General features: G+C 40.2%; 2 protein-coding genes across 2 annotated transcripts; one reads left to right on the forward strand and one right to left on the reverse strand.

Annotated features, from left to right (window-relative positions):
• Nucleotides 1–233: 233 nt before the first annotated feature.
• On the reverse strand, nucleotides 234–3702 carry LOC137891069 (sperm-associated microtubule inner protein 4). Its single transcript, XM_068735493.1, has 9 exons — nucleotides 3632–3702; nucleotides 2596–2703; nucleotides 2448–2519; nucleotides 2341–2370; nucleotides 2025–2215; nucleotides 1850–1938; nucleotides 1565–1730; nucleotides 1200–1288; nucleotides 234–1115 (listed from the first exon to the last, which is right to left on the reverse strand). The coding sequence occupies exons 1-9, from the start codon at nucleotides 3700–3702 to the stop codon at nucleotides 234–236; spliced, it is 1698 nt and encodes a 565-aa protein (XP_068591594.1).
• Nucleotides 3703–6918: 3216 nt separating this feature from the next.
• pde11al (phosphodiesterase 11a, like) lies at nucleotides 6919–17612 on the forward strand. The gene is made up of 20 exons (XM_068735594.1): nucleotides 6919–7695; nucleotides 8420–8578; nucleotides 9800–9889; nucleotides 10063–10203; nucleotides 10358–10422; nucleotides 10604–10724; nucleotides 10881–10956; nucleotides 11044–11111; nucleotides 11226–11318; nucleotides 12817–12867; nucleotides 13041–13187; nucleotides 13296–13403; nucleotides 13767–13876; nucleotides 13961–14051; nucleotides 14528–14628; nucleotides 14855–14932; nucleotides 15026–15089; nucleotides 15297–15371; nucleotides 15541–15624; nucleotides 15724–17612. Exons 1-20 carry the CDS (start codon nucleotides 6919–6921, stop codon nucleotides 16003–16005), a joined length of 2781 nt encoding a protein of 926 aa, XP_068591695.1. The 3' UTR covers nucleotides 16006–17612.
• Nucleotides 17613–22514: the final 4902 nt, after the last annotated feature.

Genomic DNA, 22514 nt, shown 5'->3' on the forward strand with positions numbered 1-22514 from the left:
ATAAAAAAGGTTTTATATGACCTTCTGGGAATTTCAAGGGGAAATAAAAGCAAAAAGAATTCAGTTAGATGATTATAAAAGTAAAATATTTAATGTTATAAACTCTGTCTTTCAATTTCAACATTGAGTATATTGGTTACATTTTAGATTCAGTTTACTTACATTTTAGATTCAGTTTACTCCTCAGATTAAAATCATTAAAACTATTATTTTCTCCGAAAACATGTCCAGTGTTATCCATGCAGGTAGTAACAGTTGATCCCGTAGAAGTCATGTTTCTTCCCCGCGACAACATTGTCCCTCAGGTTCACAGCAGCTCGTGTGATGGAGCAGTTAAACTCGCGATGGGCCTTCGATTTACTGAATGAATTTTGAAGGTCCAGGAGGCAGAGAGCTGCGCCTTCTCTACCCACAGTCCCAACTCTGTCCACTGACCGAATGCCAGGCAGGACAGGAGGCCTTGGCAGGATGCAGGGGTTAGACATACTGCCTGGCAGCCCTCTGCCCTTTGCCTGCATCTCCTGCTCTGAAGCTGCCCTTGATGGTAATTTAGCATTTAATTCTATACTTCCCAGCCCTTTGACCACAGAGAACTGACTAATGCTAGAAAGATTTCCTCCACACAGCTCAGTCAGGCTCTTCTCCCTGTTGTCAGAAAGAGGGGAGGTGAACATGTCAGGAGGTTGCTCTGTACCTGAGATCCGGGCAGTGTTAGCCTCTTGGCTGATCTGTGACAGGGATACTTGCATTGGACTTTGATCAAGTTGGAATTTGCAGTTTTCTCTCTCCCTGCCCTCATACAGAGAGCTTTTGCTCTCAGTTTGTTGTCTATGTAGGACCTCCTGGGACGGCTCAGTGCTCTGTACTTCTGTGGAGCCAGAACTGTACTTTGATTGATTATGATACTTATGGTTTGGATCTGGTGCCTCGTCATACTCAGCTGAGATCTCTTGTTGCCTATGTTGGTTTATAGCAGCTGAAGGAGAGCCTTGGTTTGGAGCTTGAGATCGATTTGGGAGTTCAAGAGCAGTGGGACTGCAGGTGCTCCCCTGCTGTCTTCTTCTACATCCTCCTCTGGGTTTAGAGGGCACAAATATGGGAAAAGACCTTTCTCTCTGTAGGAAAAGGAATTTAATAGGATTAGTGTTGCACAGTGTAACTGTTGCTGTAAAAAGGTGCAATGTTCTCAAGGATTTTACCAGTGGTACAGTGTGTGTATTCATCCCAGTAATGTCACAGATTTTTTCCTTGAAGTCGTCTATCATTAGTGGATTTGCTGGCCCAGATCCTTAGAAAAATCAAATACCAACAGTATTATTGATGTTAAAATCATCCTCTGTGTTCTAATATGTAACTTTTCAGCTTCTTGCTGGGACTGAAAGAAAATTCTTGGGAAAGGGATGTTAGTCTATCATTTTCTGGGAGAATGGGATGATTTCTACTTCATTTTAGTCTATCCTTGCAGTCAGGAAAGCTTCATTAAAATAAGGATTCAGGCCCACCTCTCACTCCAACAACTGTAATACTGTTACTAACATATTAACATACGTCCAGGCTTCTTTACCTGTGTGGTGCATTTGGTAGGAGGTGACCCAGTGTGTCCGCTCCAAATTTTTCAGCATGTTGCTTGTCCGTTCAGATAACGACAAATCCCGGTCACGAAGTTTAGGGTTGGGCAGCACCGTCTTTGGAGGAGTGGGGTAGAAAACCTGGTTCTCTCCTTTCAATGGCTTTGTATGCTGAAGGAAGAACATTGGTCAATTTAGAAAATGATCAGATCAACTGTGATTTGATGTATTGAATAACTTCAACAATAATGTGAAGCTTTGTACAGTATTTCATTACTCACATCTAAGAAGCCGTGTTCTCCAGTCCACATAACTGCTTTCTTCCTGGTTTTCATGGGCGTCTCCAAAACCTCATGTCTGTATGGACCACCTGCACATGGAATTAAAGGCATGTTAAACTTTTCTGGAAATATCTATTCTATCATCCCATTTAACCACAATATGTTTCACTCATACCTATAGTTTTGCTCAGCAGAGTGACGTCCGGCACGTTATTTGGGATGAGGGGGTTGACGAAACATTGGGAGGCAGCCCTGACTCCTGTTTCCTGGTCATCTGGGGAGCGGAAGGATGGGAACAATGCAAACTGGGAGATGTGGGATGAATAGGGATGCTGTTTTGGAGTTGCTATCTTTATCATTTTCTCCCTGTTAGCAGAGAATTAAATAAAGATGAAGTGTATCAAAAATTGAGGCAGACACAAGAAACCTTCAATGCAAGTAGTGAGCTTTTGAAAATAAATAAATCAGTCTATCAAACAGAAAGTACTCACGCCATGTTTATATCAGTTGGTTTTGGTATGCTGAGAAAAGAAACAACATTAATGTCATCCTTCCTGTTAATAATGACTATAGTTATGATAAACCAATGGCTACTCACAGCTGGTCATTGAGACAAACTTTACTCTTCTTTCTGCCGGTATTGTTATAACATTGATGACTGGTGGTGTGCCTGTGAAGGAAAAACAACAATCTATAATTTGATGTATTACATTTTTAATTTCTGTGCAGAATGTTTTTCCACTCACTCAGTCATGATGGTTCCTCCATAACCAAAGTGATGATGGCCATTTAAATCAGGTGGGATACCGTGGTTTAGGGAGGCCTTGGGCTCCATCTGGCTGCTGGAGCTCTGACTCAGAATAGAGGAGCATGAATGCAGGACGGAACACAAGGGAAGGTTAGGTCGATGAGGGTATAATTAAGCCAAATCTGTGGTGAAACCTTGTGTGATAATCAATGTTGTCGTTTTGTCTACATTTTTTTTTTTATCGTGAGTGTTGATTCACAGCATTATATCATTTGTTGAAATACTTTCCACCGGTTTATCCCTAAATGTCACACAACCAACAACCAACTTAACTCATTAAATGAATGGTTTGTTTACACACATGAATATGTCTATCAGCATGCTATATTGTAGCTAAAACTACAAACATGTATGCTTCTCAGAATTAAATGAAACCGTTTTAATTCTGCCACTACAAGATTTGACTGTTTGATCTCCGGTAAAGCCTCTTCTAATTATATTTTACTTTAGTACATTTATACTTATGAAATACAGCAGTAACACAACACTTAATCAAAGAAATCCCCCAAAATGCATTGTCATACTCACTTACCTGGGCAGGAGTAGAGAGCAAATGGCAGAACGACAAAAAGAATAAGAAAAAAAATATCTATCTAATATATCTAGACGCCTCTTTTCTTCTCCTGGTGCAGATATGCGGTCTTCTTGTTCCAAATGGAAACGGTGAAGCTTTCTTTGACAGAACAGGACTCCCTCGTCTTCACATGTGACCAGTGAGCGGGGTTTGAATTCCTGGGACAGCCAGAGTGATGGCGTCACAATGAACAATAGGATCGGAGAGTGGGGGTGTCAAAATGTGCTGATATTTCATATTACATCAGTTTGTTCATATGCAGTGGGTAATCACTGCTCCGGATGCCCATCATCCAGTCATCCAGTGTGGATCTGATAATATTACATGTTCACAGTTTGGTGAACTCATACAACTAAGCATGGGATAGAATGAAAATCAAGCTGGGTCCGCCTCGGCACACGCTGACACCAGATACAAGCTGAGTGTGGTGTGTGGTGCTTGGTTACAGGAGTCGTGTTTCGTTGTCTCCATTCTTAGACAACATAGAAACAGTTATACATTCAGACTGCATGCCTTAGACCAGGGGTCTTAGGCCAGGGCTCCGGACCAGGCCTCCGGAGCCGCATGCGGCTCTTCAGCCCCTCTGTTGCGGCTCCCTGATTCTACATCCACACTAATACAAAAAAAAAGTTTTAATAAACAAAAACAATCTCCGTCCACGCGGCGTTTCAGCATCGTTTTTTTCGAGACGATCTCCGTCCAGACTACAACGCCTGAAAACGAATATCACGTGACTATTCACGTACACTGGGCACGCGGGTGGGGCCGGTGTAAACAGGAAATAGATTGGTTGCTCAAAGCCGCTAACCTGACTTCAGACGGCCGCTCCGTAGGTCTGATAACGCCACTGGACACGCCGCTCGCTAATCGCTACAATAACAGCTGTTTCCTCCGCAGACATGCAGGTAGCCAGTCATGATTTGCAGACCCCCGCTCTCGGTAAACTATCAATGGATAAATAATAAAAAAAAAAAAAAGTCATCGAGGAAAATAGATTGTTTAATTCTGCGTGGACGTATTCATTTGCTTTCACTGCAAATGATGCCGGCTTACCTGTATGCTTGATATGTGCAAAAAATGTAATGTAGAAAGACACTTCCAGAACAAACACACCGCATTTGCTGTAAAGTATCACGCTGGAGATGAACGAAAAAGAGCGATTTCTCAATTGCTGCAGCAAACTCTCCTCTTCATAAGAGTTTGATATTGTTATAACTGGCAAAATAGCAATAAAATGTCAAGAATTGTCTTTTTTGTCTATTTTCATAAATACAACTAACTATAATTTGTGTATATATAATATAACTATATTTAAAACTTTATAAGCTGTAATATGAAATAGCTTTTGCGGCTCCAGACAAAATTTATTTGGTGAAAAATAGGGAAAAATGGCTCTTTGGATAGTAAAGGTTGCTGACCCCTACTTTAGACAAAGCCACAAAATGTGTTCAAAGAAAGTCTCAGGTACAATCTTGAAGGAGATTTTAGTCTGAGGATCATGCTGTTCTTATGATGATTTAGACATTACAGGCTCATTTTGTAGAACATCTTCTTCTAGGTTTTGTTGGACAGCTACACGTGCACGGTCCATGGTGCTGTTGCTCTGCCATGACGGAGCATGCATGAATAGGGCTAATTTGTCACTCTAGACAACACCTAATACTCTGATGAATGTAAAAAATGACTAAGTAACCATAATGCAAATTGTGTCAACCCCTCATGAGAAAAATGAACAGTGAAATAATTGATTTTAGAGATCCCAGAAAGCCTGTCCACATTTTGGTATGATTTAATGTTATGCATTATCTGCTTCATCAGGATTGTGTGGACATTTAAATGTATCTAAATCCCGATTGGTGCATAGCGGTATGTCATATCTCTGTTTCCTAACAACGCCAGTGAGAAAGGCACAGAATGAGATACTTTCTGATGATACAAATGTGAAGTATTCAAAACTTTTGCAGAAAAAAGTGTGTTCACGTGGGACCCCATTATTCACAGTGAGAAGGTGATTGAAAAAAAATAAATGCATATTCAGGGCACAATAGGAGAGCACATTTGATCTGCTCCCCATCCCTTAAAACATCAGAAACCTGAAAACTGCATCTAAATAGCAGTTTTCAATCCGCACACAGGGAAGACGTTCAGTATAATCAATGCAGCTGCCTCTTCTTGGACATGACTGCTTTCAAAGCTGCAAGGTTTGCCTTGTTTGTTGGCACTCACAAGACCCATATTCTGCATTCTGCTTTTTAATTGGGATTCCCAAGAGACCTTGTCCAAAGTCTCAGCAAAACACCAAAGTCCTATCAAGCAGCCGAAGCTAAGTCCAGTAACCAATTACCCTGCTCTGCCCCAGCGGAGCTGGCGTTGTTTGGATTACATTCCCTGCTGCTGCATTATAAATGTGCCACAGCCTGCAGTGATTTCCCTATAATATTAATACTTATTGTGCACATGCACGTTGCTGCTTAGCCCCTACAGGGTTGTACACAACTGAAATTCAACTTAATCTGTAGTTCTTGTATAGTTACCAATAACATCTGAAACACTGATAAATTAGTTCACTTCTCTCTAAAGGAAAAACATGTGGCATTGACTATTTTCTCTAGATTACCAGTTTGTCCCATAGGTCAATAAGACTGCTAGAGATTTGCTAGTGACCCTAGTGACCCCTGAAATCAATAGTAGCCTCCTCCTAAACCACTACCTGGCAGCAGCCCCAGGTTATCCCCCAAGTTATTACATTTTGATAATTTTATTTAGGAATATTTACCATGTAAGAATATAAACTAAAAGATTTACTAATTTCATTTTGACACAGGGCCTTTGCAGCAAGTCTTCATACTGAACAATGGCCTACTGTAGTTCATCTTTCAGTGCTACACCACAAATGCATTTATGAGTATTTTCTGATGGTTGAGGTTTGGTTAAATTTGAGCGACTAAAACCGTTTGGTTATGAAGCCCTGCAAGGTAAAAGACACTCACATCCTACCTAAGGGTCAGGGGCCCTTGGTCAGTTGTCTGCATAGCCCAGCTGGTAAAAAAAACACACTCACACACACACACACACACACACACACACACACACACATTTCACAACCACAGAGGTAGTGTGCGGGTGTGTAAATGTGTATATTTTTCTTTGTTGACTTACACTGTACCTTTCAAAATAGCACATATTCACAACACACACTGTACAAACTGTGCCTGCACATTTTTTAAATGCAGCCTAAATGAAACATCAAATTCGTACTCGGTTTTGATTGGAGCCCTGCAGAGGGTGTCTCTGGTGGTATAGAATAAAAAGAGCGAGTGAACAGCCTCCCCTGCAGTTTTTTTTTTTTTTTCAATTTCTAAGGAGAATATGAAAGCGCTGTGTTTTTCTATACCTCTGAATAGTAGTTTTCCCCACAGACACTCAATCTCGACATGACTGACAGCTGTAACGTCTCTCGGGTATCATCGATCCGATCTCAACAAAACTGAATCTGTTCGACCCTTTTTTGCTGCCAGTGTTTCAGGGAAGAAGACTGGCTCATGAAGGGGATGAATGAATAAATGTTTTCAGGACATCACTTCTCTGAGAAGCTCGGCTGCAGCCGCATCACCCCGTCATCCACTCATCTAACTCTTGTTCTCTTGCTTTTGAGTGTTTCATTTGGACCCCACAGCAGCTTTCACCATGACAACATTTGACTTCTCGGATATAGAGGCATTTTTGGACTGCCACCCAGACCTCTTCGAGGCGTATCTCGTTCGAAAGGCGAAATGTGATCAGGTTAGCAGATGGTTGAAGGAGCACCAGCCGTTGAAAGTGTCCACAGTCGAGGAGAAGCGTGGCGCTGCTGCCAGGGACCCGCTCTGGACGACCAACCCGGACGGGCTCCGGCGCAGATCGTCCCACATGGAGCTGCGACGGAACTTCGCCCGGTCCAAAGCCACCACCGCACACCGGACTTACGACGAGCATGTGAGCATGATCGAACACGAGTCCCAGTCCAGCATGAGGCGCCGTGCGCTCCTGCGTAAAGCCAGCTCCCTTCCTCCGACCACCGCGCACATCCTGAGCGCCCTGCTGGAGTCCAGGGTCAACGTGCCCCAGTACGCTTCCAGCGCCATCGACTACAAATACAGACTTAAGGAAACCAACGAGAGGGAGTTTTTCTTGGAGTTAGTGAAAGATATCTCCAATGATTTGGACCTGACAAACCTCAGTTACAAGATCCTGATCAATGGGTGTATCTTGGTGGATGCAGACAGGTGTTCGCTTTTCCTTGTGGAGGGACCCGCGCACAAGAGGACACTGGTGTCCAAATTCTTTGACGTTCACTCTGGCACCACTGTCCGGCCATCATCCAGCACCCTTAACTCCAATGAAGTGCAGGTGCCATGGGGGAAGGGTATCATTGGATATGTGGCAGAGCATGGGGAAACTGTAAACATCCCAAACGCATATGAGGTGAGCCTGGTGTATATGACGAATATATTATTAAACTTAGACTTTTTATTATTTAATGCAGATATATTTACAGTCAGTGGAGCTAATAATGAATGATGTGGGGATCAGATGTTTTCCCTATTAGGAGAAAACAATACATTAATAGTATCCACATGTGTCCAAACAGAATGGAAGACATTTAAATCAGTTGATGCTTAAACAGAACTCTGAGTTGAGCAAGGGAACGCTCAAATCAAAGAAATGGAGAAAGACTCTAATTACTTCAATTATGTCAGAATAAAAAAAACTTCTCTTTATAATATACAAAGAAGAAGGCAATCACACGTTATAATTCTTCCCACAAGCCAGATCTCTACCACATCATTATATCATGGCCCTGGGCTGCATGGGAAGCTAAGGCAACATGATTATGCCGATTCCCCTGAGGTCTACTGCAATAGTTTAGATATGTGTAAGGGGCCTCATAGTTTTTTCCTGCTTATAGTAAAAACAAGAAGCTTCCTGCAGAGTCTTGAATTTAATTAGCCAAACAACTGCGCCTGGGCTGCTTTATTTCATGACAAAAGCGTGTAAACCCCAAATATTTGAAGCAATATTTTCATACTGGGAGTACAATGTCAAATGTGCTGGTTTCTACTGGGCACAGTGAAGTTATAGCTATATGTGTGTTAATCATGCATGTTTGATATATGTGTAACATGTGTTTATGTGACCACTATTGCAGGACCACCGCTTCAGTGATGAGATAGACAAGTTAACGGGCTACAAGACTCAGTCCATCCTCTGTATGGCCATCTGTAACAGTGATGGGGAAGTCATAGGTGTTGTACAAGCAATCAACAAAAATCCCATGGGCACTCCCTTTACTGAGGATGATGAGAAGGTGAGCCTTTTATTATGTCTCAGATCCATGTTAGCAGGGGATTTTCACATTCACAGGCATTTTATCCGCTATTTAATATCTTCAGTATTATTGTAGTTGGTTTGACCATTAAGGGCATTTCAGAGATGGAGTTTAAATTGGATTCTTGTGGAACACACACACACACACACACACACACACACACACACACACACACACACACACACACACACACACACACACACACACACACACACATTAACATTAACAGTTATTACACAGAAGCTCTTGAGCCATGCAGCTGAAAACACTGTTTGTCCTTTGAATCTTTTTAATGGCTGTGGAGAGGGGCAAAGCGTTCCCACAGAAGCAAAACCCAAGAAAAATTAAGGGAGGAGGTCAACCTCTCAAGTGTGGAGCATTAAATATGTCTGGCTTTGCAATATATATGCACACTTAGGAATTGCTCCCTGAGCAATCTGCTTGGAATGGGTTTACTAGAATCTGTGTGCATTAGTTGTTTTTTTAGGGTTTTTTTACTGTTACACAGCTTAAATATACATTTTCATTCTCCCAGTTTGGTGATGAGCAAATAATATTGTGTATCTCGTATATGTGAAAAGTTCTGGCTTCTTGTTTAAGTGCGAAGCCCGGCACTAAAAAAGAAAAGGGTACTCATTTGACATGCAATTAGTTAGTAAAAGAATCATCAAACTGTTTATATTTATTCACCTTTCAGTTTAGATGCACTGAGATGCAACAGTTTGTCCACAAGGTGGCAGATTAAAGTTGTGGAAAATAATTTTTTCACAATACATTTCTTCATTGGCCTCTACTTTAAAGAAGTTAACTTTAAAGAATGTTTTGAGTTTGCAGTAACTTAAACACTTTTTAAATACAATTTTGCTGTATGATAATCTAAACAAAACTCTAAATAAAGTCAAAGTTACTGCTTTCATGCTACAAAGACACTGACATCTTGATCTGCCAGCTTCTCTTGACATTTTAGGGCCCTTGATGTCTCACTAAATGCCTTCTTTCTCTAGATCAATACTTCATTAACAAGGAATCTCTTGGAGAAAATTTGTGCAGAGGAGCAGCAAACTCCATCATGACTTTCTTCTCCCATCCCCGCTCACTCTATTCTTTTCTCTTACCCAGTTTCTCCTCTTGTTTAGCATACAAATAGATAACATTATTATTGATTGTGCCTTTCACCACTGTTTTGGTACTTTTACTCAGGTTCTGCAGATGTATCTACCATTCTGTGGAATATCAATTTCCAATGCCAAGTTGTTTTCGGAGTCTCGCAAGGAGTATGAAAGGAGTAGGGTAAGAGAATGTAAACTGTGCATTTATTAAACGCTCTTTCGTTGTTTTATAGATGCTGGAGAATCAACAGTAGCATTACAATTTTACACTTAGTTAAAATATACAAGTTTCAACATATGCATGTCAACACTGCAATGCACATAAGTCATTAGTGACCTTTCTCATTACCACAGGCTCTGCTGGAGGTGGTCAATGATCTGTTTGAGGAGCAGACCGACCTGGAGAAGATTGTTAGGAAGATCATGCAGCGAGCGCTGACCCTGCTGCAGTGTGAACGCTGCTCTGTGCTTCTCCTTGAAGACATCGACTCACCTGTGAGACTCTTCTCAGTTTTTCTGTTTGTTCTTTTCCGGCCTCACAAATTAATTTTCTTTAACTTTTCTGTTAAAACAAGCAGCTTTTCTTGTGGAAAACTCTCCTATCTTTGTTGCTAAATGTCCTTATAGCTGATACATGTCTCTTCTATAGGTTGTGAAGTTCTCCAAGACGTTTGAACTCATGTCTCCCCTGTGCAATATGGACCGTGACATCAGGTGAAAGGGACATCATGAAAAAGACAGAGTTATTATTTATTCTATGGGACAATGCCAAAATAACAACACACATCTTAAATGGATACATGTGATGTGCATTTATACAAATCCATAACACATTCAATAATTAATGCTGCCGGACCTGATTATTGTTTCCTGTTTGTGTTATTGGGCACATCAGCATGGAGAAGCTATCGTGCTCTGATTGGCTGATCAATAACAGCATTGCTGAGCTGGTGGCTTCCACAGGGCTGCCTGTGAACATCAGCGATGTGTGTCAGGACCCACGCTTTGATGCTGAGGTGTGGACACAATAGTCTGCATGGACACACACATGCTTCAGGCTGCAGCAAGTAGAGACAGACACACATCACAAACACCTACAAAAACACATATATGTTTTAATTAATGTTCCACTCAAACACAAACTCGATTGTCACCGTTTCCTCTATTTACAGGCGGATCAAGCCTCAGGATTTCACATCAGATCAGTGTTATGTGTGCCCATCTGGAATCGAACTCATCAGATAATTGGTAAGTTGACCAGAAATAATGAACTTGTCCTCACTGGGAAATCTGTTTTCATGTTAAAGTCAATGTTTATGTGTGTCATTTCTGCAGGGGTCGCACAAATTCTGAATCGCCTAGACAGGAAGACGTTCAACGATGCAGATCAGAGACTGTTTGAGGTTTGTTTTTTAAAGCTCTAATTGCAGCTGTTCTATCAAAACTTTAAGTGTTCACTGTCAAATTCTGAAGGTTTCTTTGGTGTTTTTTTTCTCTGGATTTTCCTTTGTGTACAGGCATTTGTGATATTCTGTGGACTTGGAATCAACAACACTATGATGTACAATCAAGTTAAGAAGACGTGGGCCAAGCAGTCTGTGGCACTGGATGTAAGCACTGCAACTTATTGATTACAAATTTATTTATTATTTTTTTAACCAAAGTTCCACCACTTTAAAATACATAAGATATTTATATACATTTGACTTTTTTTCTTCTCTTTTCCCATTATTCCTGTCTGTTTAAAATGTAAAATATATAACACAGGTAAAATTACAGAGATATTACGGAGATACATCATCCACTACCCACCAGTCTTTAGAGAACTTGACAGTTGCAGCTTGTCAACTACAAACGCTTTGAGACGCCCCGCAGTTTCAGATAGCAACGCACACCCTTTCGCGATTGTATGACACGCACTGTGCTTTCACGTAACTACTTTGTTAACCCATCCATTATTAGACGCAGAGAAAATGCTTCAGGAGTGTGATGACAGGGATGGGAGGTAGATGGGACAAACAAGTACAGGAGACCGGTGTTCAAGACCGATGTTTGTGTCCCAAAGTGTTACTGAGTTATTTTAAAGCTTGTTACATGTTTTACATACTTACAGTATATTGATTATGTTGTTGTTTTAAGCCCAACCATTATGTTTTCCTTAACTTAACTAAGTGGTGTTGTTGCCTAAGTTTACCTAAACCAGTGGTTTTGTTTGAATTCACAATGCTAACCACAGGTTTATTTGGTGCGCTAGGCTAAACAGTAAATTAGACAGTGACGCCAAGGAGTCAGACAAAGCATCAGTATGTGACGAGAACGATTTGGTCATTCACATAAATGTATTGTATACTAATATTTAAACTATATTGCATTAAAACATGCTCTAAGCTAAATCTGTCTATCATGAAAAAGTGAAGTTTAACAATCACTGAGACGATGAACTTTATACATGCCGTGCTTTGAAATGGACTTGCAATCTTGATATGCGACAAGATGTATTTTCATAGAATGATGTATGGAAAATACTAGGTCTTACTCTGAATAAAATAGGCGAAAATAAAAACAGAATTGTATCTATTCAAAGTGTATGAGAAAATAGTAACTGAGGAAAGTGGTGTCACTGATTAATCCTAACTGAGGCTCTCCACATTCATTAGCATCTCCATCTGTGTTCTGCTCCATTGCCCGGTATCTAACCTGAGCAGTCACATTATCCTCAGCAAACATGGTTCTGCTTCTCTACCATAAATATTTCAGCTGCTTTCAATAATTCATGATAAATACATGTGCCAGTCTGCTCAGCTCTCATCAAAGGCAACAAGGCAACACTCCTGTATTTCTGTCACATAATCTTTGCTCTTTCTTTAACACCTGATGGATTTCCTTTTCTGTCAGGAACCCTAAAGTATAGCAACAAATTGGTTTTGAAAGTACTTTCTTTGATCCTAATTACATAACAAGAGAGGTAGGAAAGATAGGCATTAAAATCGTTGGAACATTGATTATCTTCTACAACAGCGTCTTTTTAGGAGTTGGTCTTATTTTCACCTCAATAACATCGGAATGAGTTTTATATATCTCAGTGCATGATTTATGTTTTTTTTCCAGATGCTGTCCTACCATGCTACCTGCTCCAAGGTAGAAGTTGACAGACTTAAGGTAATCTCAGAAAGAAAACAATATTCATATACAGTACCTATACTAACTTTCTGAAATCTGATGTGTGAGGGGTTGTAGATGAAGTGTAATTTGAAAACTGTCTGCAACATATTTTAGTGCTTTGCCTCCTCCATGGCTGGCTGATTGACAGCTCTGTCCTCTGCCCCCCTAAGGCAGCAAAGATCCCCCTGAGCAGTGAGTTAGGCATCGACGAGTTTCACTTCAACGACTTCTCTTTGGACAATGACGCCATGATCACCGCGTCACTCCGGATGTTTCTGGAACTCGGTGTCGTCCAAAAGTTTAAAATTGACTATGAGGTGAGGCCCTTGCACATGTCCTGTGATATGTTTGTGAGGCGCTAGTGTCCACAGTGTATATGTGTGCATGTACAGTATGTATATCACCTGTATGTCTGTCCTTTGTAGGTTTTATGCCGCTGGCTTTTGACTGTGAGGAAGAACTATCGAACTGTGGCGTATCACAACTGGAGGCATGCCTTCAATGTGTCACAGTGCATGTTCGTTATGATCACAGTAAGTTTCAAGATCTCCAACTTCTCTCATGCCAGACTCTTAATTTCAGTCACAGTCAAACTGTCTAATACAGCTAAGGCAAATTTACCACCAAAGTAAAAACATCTAAACTTAGACCCTTGATGAGGATTAAAAGATGTTGAAGTTATTTTTAAAGTCATGAGAAAAAAAAATGTCTCTGTGGACTTAGTAAACTAATCAACAATCAGTCACTGAACAAAACATCATTAAGAGGAAACATAACAGGAGAAACATTACGTTTATCTCCTCTCCTCTCCTCTTCTATCATACTCTATTAAATGGCAATATCTAATACAGTATAAATAAAATCAAGAGTGTGTCGATCTGCTTTTCTTTTGGCAGACAGCCAATTTCCAGGATGTTCTCACAGAGGCTGAGATACTGGCACTGATGGTCGGCTGCCTGTGTCATGACTTGGACCACCGAGGCACCAACAACGCATTCCAAGCCAAGTAAGTGAGGCCGGCCTAAAGTATGATGACCAACAGGTGTTTTAAAGGTGTCTGAGAGTTTCAATACTCTGTTTTGTCCTGCAGGACAGGTTCTGCTCTGGCTCTGCTCTACGGGACGTCAGCCACCCTGGAGCATCATCACTTCAACCATGCAGTCATGATCCTACAAAGTGAGGTCAGACCAGCATTTCTCATTTCATTATAACACTCAAGTAATTTGGAGGGTTACTGTTTAAACTGATTTATTTAAAAAAAATGAAAAGCACCATGATAATCCATGACTTTCAAGTTAAATTACTCTTATTTTATGTGTCTTTGAGTGCTGGGCCACCGGAAAGTTACTGGTGTGCAGTATGCGTTTTGGGATGGCGCTAGCAGGCGGCATCAGCGACCACCGGTGACGTTAAGAGACTGCTTTGATCAGTTTGACCATCAGGAACTGTGTTCTGTATTGATTTATTCTAACAGAGGACAGAGAAAGTCCATACACATTGCTAATTAGCATTGATAATTGGAGCCGCATTTGACAGTGAGCGATGACTTTACCAATGCATTGGCTGTAAGGAGCCACTATTTCAGCCACTATTACTCATCCTTGCCTGCTTTTGTGTATGCACCTGCTATATGGTATTGTATTCTTTCTTCTCACAGGGTCACAATATCTTTGCAAACCTCTGCTCTAAAGAGTATAGCAACATGATGCAACTATTGAAGCAGGCTATTCTCTCTACAGACCTTACTTTGCACTTTGAGTAAGTGGCCTTTTTAACAGATTCAGAGCTTCTGATGTAGTTTACTACATGATTGGTAAAAAGTGAAACTGAAGTAGATTATTGCAGATTATTAGACAAACTCCTTCACCTAATTAGAAGAATCAACATTTAGATTTCTGTGCTTGTGTGATGAAAACCGTCTTTGAGTGTGTTATTTTGCCTTTTCACATTTTCTGTATCCTTGACGGTCTCGTTGCATTGTCAGGCGCAGAACCAAGTTCTTTGAGTGTGTTCTGTCTGGGGAATTCAGCTGGACAGATGAAGGACACAGAGAAGTTCTCAGGTTTATACCCTTATAAAACTTTTCTGTGCCCAAATCACTTTAACTGTGAAGAGCCAAACAGGTAGCTAGAAACATCTTTGTTGTCATCAACAGGTCCATGCTGATGACAGGATGCGATTTAGGTGCAGTCACTCGTCCCTGGAAGATATCCAAACAGGTTTGATGTTTCTCATATCTGTGCTTTTATGTGTAGCCTTTTATGAGGCTTGGAGATGTAGAAATATAACTGGAATTTGGTTAAAAAAAGGACCTGTTTGTACATTCTGTCATACTGACAGTTTTAGGTTCCAGAAATTTGCATTTAGAAAATACTAAAGTTTTAGTTGAATAATTTAATAATGATAGATGGCATTTATGTCCCAAGGTTGCAGAGCTGGTGACGAGTGAATTCTTTGAACAGGGTGACAGAGAGAGGTCTGAGCTGAAGTTGACCCCAGCGGTAAGTAAGCAAGGTTTAAAAGTCTCATCTTTCACTAGGATTTATTTCACTTTTCACTCAGATTTCTATCAATCTACACTCAAACCATGTTCTTTATGTGACCATTTTTGTCAAATGATTATGATGATGATTTGGTCATGGATAACAGAAGATTATCACCTCTCTGTAGGCCATATTTGACCGCAATCGCAAAGATGAACTACCTGTCTTACAGCTGGAGTGGATAGATGGGATATGTAAACCCCTTTATCAGGTAAGTAAACCTTGATGTCTAAAGTTCAACCTATACTGTGGGTCTCATTTTTAAAATCCAAGATTGAATATCAACTGTACTCTCCTGTGTCGCTCCCAGGCAATGCTGAAGCTCAACCGGAAGTTGCAGCCGATGGTGGATGGGATAGATGCCAATCGAAACAAATGGCAGGAGCTCTGCTCATCCTATCAGGAGACACGCAGAACCTCAGTGTCCAATCAGAGTGGTGTATCAGATCAGAGTCCTGAGCCCCATCAAGCCACAGATACAAATCAACAACTAGACTCCACAGAGACTCTGAAGCCTGTTGAAAACACCAAGTTTGCGTCAAAGTCTAAGAGCAGTCCGGATCTGAGCAGCAGAGTAAACCAAAAAAAATAAAACCTGTGATGGTTAATCAGCATCAGCTGGCAACATGATATCTGATGGAAAGAAGTGAGGCTAAGTTAAGTGTTGAGTAAAGGTTTATAACATGGGACTCCTCCCATATCCTGTGATTTTGGGCGCTACCCTAAATCATATAAAAAAATCTGGGTAGATTAAAGGCAGTTTTCATCTAGTGAGCACATTGCTTCTCCCAAGTGTCACTTTGTTAAACTCAGGAGCCTGATTATTCATATTGGTCAAACTATACTTAAAGGGCAGTTTCCCATTTCTTTCTTTCTTTCTTCATTTCTTCCTTATTTTTTTTATGTATCTATCCATCCATCCAGCCATCTAATTGCTTTAAATTACTGAGATGTTTAAGATTGAGAGACTATTGTTGAAACCAAAGAGGGCCACTTGCTACTGTAATTTTTTCTAATGGGAACTGCCTCAAATCCATAAGCCAATTGGAACGCCTTTACAAAACCGAAAGGAATCACTGTGATTTCTCTCACATAAAAACACAAATTGCCATTATGAATGTCGACTGGAGCATGATCTTGTTCCTGAATGTTCCTTACGGTCTTACCTCAGTTGCAAATCTTTGGCTGCATGGCATTATTTTCAATGTTTGTAGGTTAACCAAGCCTTTGGCCGTCTACTTCTTCTGTGGATTGCATGTGTGTATCATGAAAACCTTGTATCTCTATGTTAAGGAATTAGGTAGATAATGTGAAAGGCCAAATGTTAATGTATTGATTGAGGAAAGTCATTGATAAAATTCAAACTCTTCAGACTGATTGTATTTATGGTGTCTGTGTGTGTGTGTGTGTGTGTGTGTGTGTGTGTGTGTGTGTATGTGTGTGTGTGTGTGTGTGTGTGTGTGTGTGTGTGTGTGTGTGTGTGAGAGAGAGAGAGAGATCTCCTAATTCCTGAAAAAGTTATGACAGAAATGAATACAAATGGTTTTGTCGAAAGGTATGAACGCATTTTACTGTAAAGATATAGTTTAGTTAGCCTGATCTACTTTCTGTTGGCTAATTTTATTGTTCCACAAATCTATACGCTGCAAACAACAGCATGAAAAACAGCCATGAGTTTGTCTCACTGTGGGTAAGAGGGAAAAATTTTCCAAAAACTATGCCTTCAGAAGACTTCTTTACGTACAGGAGGAAAAATGTCAAAATATCCATTTGTTTCTAATGTTTGAGATTCATCAAAGTGTTTTGTAGTTCTGGGCAGCATGCCGATTATGTTGAAACTGCATGTATCATGTTTGATGTTGATACTGGACATTATCTTGATGCCTTTGACTGCCCTATGAGATTTGCTTTGCATGAAATCACTGTAAGGGATATACTACATATTGTTACGTAAGAATATTGTCGCTACACTGTTGTTTTTGAGAACAGATAAAGATTTCTATTTTCGATCACAGAATATACCAAAATTATACACTCATTATTTTTCATACATCGGACTCTATATTTATGCAAGATGTAGAATTGGCATTTTCTCCTGCTATTTATAAACTGTCCACTAAAAGGACATTATTAGACAAGATAAGAAAGTGCTACATTCAGATAAAAGGGAGTAAATCAATCTCTATCTGGTTTTGTGAATAAAATGCTGTGGCATGGCAACTGATTATTTGTTGTAATTTGTGATTTATACATTTATGTAGACTTCCATGGGTATTGTTCACAATTACTTAAAGGTGCTTTATACGGGATAGAGAGCCTTAATACAAGCAGAACACAACTATTTGCTATGTAAAGCTATAGTGGAGTAATGTTAACCTGAGCAGTGAATGAAGTCACTCTCCCTCTGTGTGAGCTATTATCTGAGCTTCTCTTTAATTTGTTAAATGAGTGCATTTAGTGCATGTTAGTGCATGTGAGCATCACCCACTGGCTAGCTCATGCCCCCTGCACTGCACTGAGCTCATACTGCGGTTATAACTGATAACACCGTCTCGACGGGTTGCTTCGTCGCGGAAGCTTAGCTCCCCCCAGGTAAACACTGTTAGCTCTGTCTGCACTTTCTCCGTTGTTTGCATTGTTAGCTCTGTCAGGTGCGAGCCGCCGGCTCAGCCATCACTGTTGAGAGCTGTTGAGATGCAATAGAAATGCTCCTGATCTTGTACAAAGCACCTTTACTTGCTGACCGTAAATTATTGAAAAGTTTATTGACAAAACTGTTACACTCATACTGACACATAAGGGAGGCATACACAACAGACTGTGAACTGAAGTCTGTGAGAATACACTGCAACAGTCACAAAGTGATTGACAAGACAAATAAAATACATCGATGAATATGACTAAAGAAAAAATAGGAATTGTACATGATGAGGATGATGTTATATGATAGACCTACTAAAGTAAAGAACACATAGGCTACAACATATAAAATGTGTAACGTGTTGTAAGGAGAGGGTGTAGGCCAAGGGGGCATTCAGCCTGTGCTCCCTACCGAATCAGCAAAAGTGGAGCTACGAGATGGAAAAGCTGAAACAACATTCTGTTCCTCTGACACCATCAACGTTGCAGACAACCGTCATAAATCCACAGTAACAAGAAGATGATTAAACTCGATGCACTGTGTCTATGACAGACTGCCCACATAGTTTATCAGATGTCAACATCTTCTCAGAGTATGATTTGGCTATTTGTCATAGCTGATTATCAAAAGTTGAAGTTGAAAATATTCCTTCTTATTGTGTCATACTTGAGCCTCTGAATATGGATATTGATAACTTTTTGAGACTGAAATACAATATTTGCATTTCTGATGCTCTGCACCGTCCACCACCAAGAAAATCTGTGTCCGTTTAAGTGTACACTATATTTTGAATATTTTCACCACTTTATCTTGACTTAAGACAGTTTCTGATGGGGTACTGAACTGAAAGGGAAAGGGAAATTTCAGTACAGTTCCCTGTTGGAAAATATTTTAAATATAGCGTAACCCTAAACTGATATTAATCTTTAGGTGATCCTTTCTATTAGCTGGCTAAACTACATTTTGCTGCTGCCCCCGTCCACAACAGCAGCCTACGTTGCTTTGCACCCATGTGTGTAATCCTCCCTCTTTGTCCACTTTAAAACACCTGAAATACCCCTCTAAGAACAGTGTGCAATATCCATAAAAAACTAATGTTGACCAGTACTTTCCAAATCATCTCATCATGGAGCGAAAAGAACCAAGCTCATCTGTGAGTAAAATGTCACCGGTGAGAAAAACACATGACCGGAAAAGTGACGCTTACGGTTAACTCATCCACGAAGCCTACAAAACACAGCCACATCCTCACAGAGAGCACATTGTCGAGAGCATCTTTACATATTCATACAGTCTCTTTTAAATCCTGATATGTGGGTGTTTGATGTTTAATAAGGCAGCGAGGTGAGGCAACAGTAGCAGCAGCAGAAGTGTGTAAAACTCAGTGCAGCTTGACGCGCATGCTGCCGCCAGCTGCCAAACCATAGCCAGAATCGGGCCTTAATCTATAATTTAACATGAATTGAGTTTATTCTCCTCAGGGTCGATGATCAGGGGAGAGCCGGATGGAGAGAGGAGGGAGAGCCTTCCAACCTCATTTTTGATACAGGGCCACAGTCTTTGATCTCTCTCCCTCTCTTCTCTCCTGTTTTTTTCTGTTTTATCTCTCTCACACACAGACACAATGTCCTTCTCTCCTATTCAGTCTGACACTACATGCAATATGTACACACTGACAAACAAAGCACAAAATGACTGGGTGAAAAACAAACACCCTGGAGAGACTTCTGTAATGATCTCTAAGATATCCTTCCACCTAAATTGTCATTTCTTATGATGCTGAGAATAGAAACCAAACAAGAGGCGATAACCTCTGAGAATGAGCTACAGTAAAGTATTAAACACTGTGTGTGTGTGTGTGTGTGTGTGTGTGTGTGTGTGTGTGTGTGTGTGTGTGTGTGTGTGTGTGTGTGTGTGTGAGAACATAATCACAGTAATGAGATCACTCTTTACTGCCGCTTTGTAAATCTGGAGGAAATGTCCTATATCCATTTTTAGAAACTAGACGGTAAGCAAAGCCATGCAAATGTAATAGTGTGAAGTAGACTATGAATATTAATACCTACTCTCAATACTAATGGTAATGTACCAGGAATAGCTTTGTGTGCCTCGTGCTTATTTTTTCTATGTATTTTTTATGATACAACACTGAAAGTCTATTATTAGTTGTTTTTTTTAAGATGGCACTGGCAGGCATCAGTGTGATGGCTTCAATTATCCCATATTCACCAGCACGTCACGAATGTTAGAGCTTGAATCAGTGGCTTTTCTATGTTTACTTCCATAAAAGTAAGCTTATTATTTAGATACCACTGTTTGCCATGCATCTCCACATTCACTGTAAACATCAACTTAATTATGCAAACAAGCTTAAGAGCAGAAAGTAGCAAAATTGAGTTTGAGAGTTTATTGTTGACCTTGGAAACAACAAAACAATCTCACCTTAACATCCATTTAGTAGCTGTTCTTTAACTTTTGTTCATATTTTATTTGATCATCATATTAACACTATTGTTCAGGCTGTGAGTAAACAGTTTGTACAGTTAGATGCAAAACCAAACTTAACTGTGAACGTGTTGAACTGTTGCCCTACTATTACAGGAAGACACCACAGGTGAATAAGGTAAACATTTTAACTAATAGATACCATCGTGAAACTTCCTCAGTTGATTACTTACATTAAGACAATTCTTTTTTTCTTAAATGTCAAATTAAGGTTCATATTTGTAGTTTCGTTTTGCTGCTATGTTTGAGTCAAAGGTTTTTTCAGGGGGAATTTTGGATATCCGTTTTACTGATGAATCAGAAAATACTGTCAACAGCCATAAAAAAAAAAAAATAGTAATAATTTCAGCCCTGTTGGAATATCTTATAATTAGGCAATATCTAATGTAAATTTTTGTTGAATCTGAGAGAAATCTGCAGACGCAAATAGTCAAAATAGTACAATAAACACCTAAATGTATATTTTGGATGTTTTCTTTCTACTAGTCTGAAAGAAGACATGCTGTAGAAAGAAAATAGCCCAAAATCTCAAAATTGATCAGTGCATGAAAACCAATGTTTTAGCCTGTAGTGTCTTGTCTTAAATACAGGCCTGCTAGTTATTTGATGAGGTGCCAGAGACATAGAAGGGGCAATCATCTGAACATAGGCCTACTTTTAAGTGGCCTGCCTTATGTCATGTATAAAATCAGTGTTATAGAAATATCATTCATTATAATAAATCAATCTTTCTATCTGTTCATATATTTTGGAGCTCAAACACATTGGAAATGTTTTTCTTCTCTTCAATGTGCAAAACAAGCCAAACCCAAACCCAAACTGTGACCCCATACAGCAATACAAACCTAACTGTGGGCTTGTTGAGCCATTGCACCACAAGTGGTTATAAGATTATCTGCATTGAAACTTTCAACAGCAGGTTGTACTGTTATAGAAAAACCAGATCCAGCAGAGGGCTTTGATCATTGCTCTAGTGACAGGGGAATTAACCACTGTACAATCACTGGGTCCCAGATGGTGTTCTGCAGAGCCAAGCCTTAGCAGAAAAAGTACAAAAGAAGTGAAGGACGGTCATTATGAAGTATGGTGAGTTTTAACCCCATGATTTACTGGTAAGAGCTCGTCTTCATCCCTGAGTGCAGAGAGACCATCACAGCCACCTTAAAAAACAAGCCTTTGAACATTTACAGCTTGCCATTATTTCATTCTTTCTCTGACTTCATATACGTTGTCCAGAACAAATGCTCATGGTTGATTATCCTGGCAGATAAATCAAGATGTGCTGGAGTGCTTGACCTTTAAATCAACCACTGTAGTCAGTCAACACCCCTTCTCTTGATGATATGCCTCAAATACCTTTGACAAAGAATAAATATATGTCTGCCCTCCTTTGTCTGCCCTGGACTGACCACGGCTCGCTGTGAATCCCATGTGGACAGACTCTGTTGATTTCACTGACTGCCAAGGGCTGTTTGTGGGCAAAAGTCTTTAGGTGCAGCGGAGACACTCGTCTGATTTGGTGGTGCTGTCCCTGAGTCAGTAGTCACATGATGACTCGGTGGAGATTGGTGCGTGTTTGCTCTTTGCCATTTACTACACTGCCTTGTCTGGCTGTCTGTCACAATCAAAGCATTCTCAGTGTTATGACATGGAGATGAATAATTGATTCATGCAGGCGGCTCACTGGTTATGTAAGCATCAGACAGGACTGGAGTCTGACACTGTGCTGCAAGTGAAGACAGAAATAGAAATGTTACAACGGCTTGTTGATATGCGCTGTGTGTATTGAAATCAACAGAATTCCGGATTTGTCTGAGTACAATGCACTAAATAATGAATGTAGGGATGTTAAAGACAGAACACTCCAGATTTAGTTTAGTTAGTGCAGCAGCATCACATTATAGTGTTGCTTATCTCAAAGGTGCAGATTCAGGGTACTTAGCTCACATTAGAAG

This window comes from Cebidichthys violaceus, unplaced genomic scaffold, assembly GCF_023349555.1.
Source record: "Cebidichthys violaceus isolate CVI_PGR_0920_01 unplaced genomic scaffold, fCebVio1.0.p SCAF_7, whole genome shotgun sequence".
NCBI lineage: Eukaryota > Metazoa > Chordata > Actinopteri > Perciformes > Stichaeidae > Cebidichthys > Cebidichthys violaceus.

Excerpts from the sequence above, each read along its gene's own strand:
- pde11al (XM_068735594.1), top strand. The coding sequence starts at position 6,919 with ATGACAACATTTGACTTCTCGGATATAGAGGCATTTTTGGACTGCCAC. Across the intron at positions 11,319-12,816 it reads AGCAGTCTGTGGCACTGGAT|ATGCTGTCCTACCATGCTAC; the intron begins GTAAGCACTGCA and ends TTTTTTTTCCAG. Across the intron at positions 14,629-14,854 it reads GACCTTACTTTGCACTTTGA|GCGCAGAACCAAGTTCTTTG; the intron begins GTAAGTGGCCTT and ends TTGCATTGTCAG.
- LOC137891069 (XM_068735493.1), bottom strand. The coding sequence starts at position 3,702 with ATGGAGACAACGAAACACGACTCCTGTAACCAAGCACCACACACCACA. Across the intron at positions 2,371-2,447 it reads GTTTGTCTCAATGACCAGCT|CATACCAAAACCAACTGATA; the intron begins GTGAGTAGCCAT and ends TTCTTTTCTCAG. Across the intron at positions 1,289-1,564 it reads CTACCAAATGCACCACACAG|GATCTGGGCCAGCAAATCCA; the intron begins GTAAAGAAGCCT and ends GATTTTTCTAAG.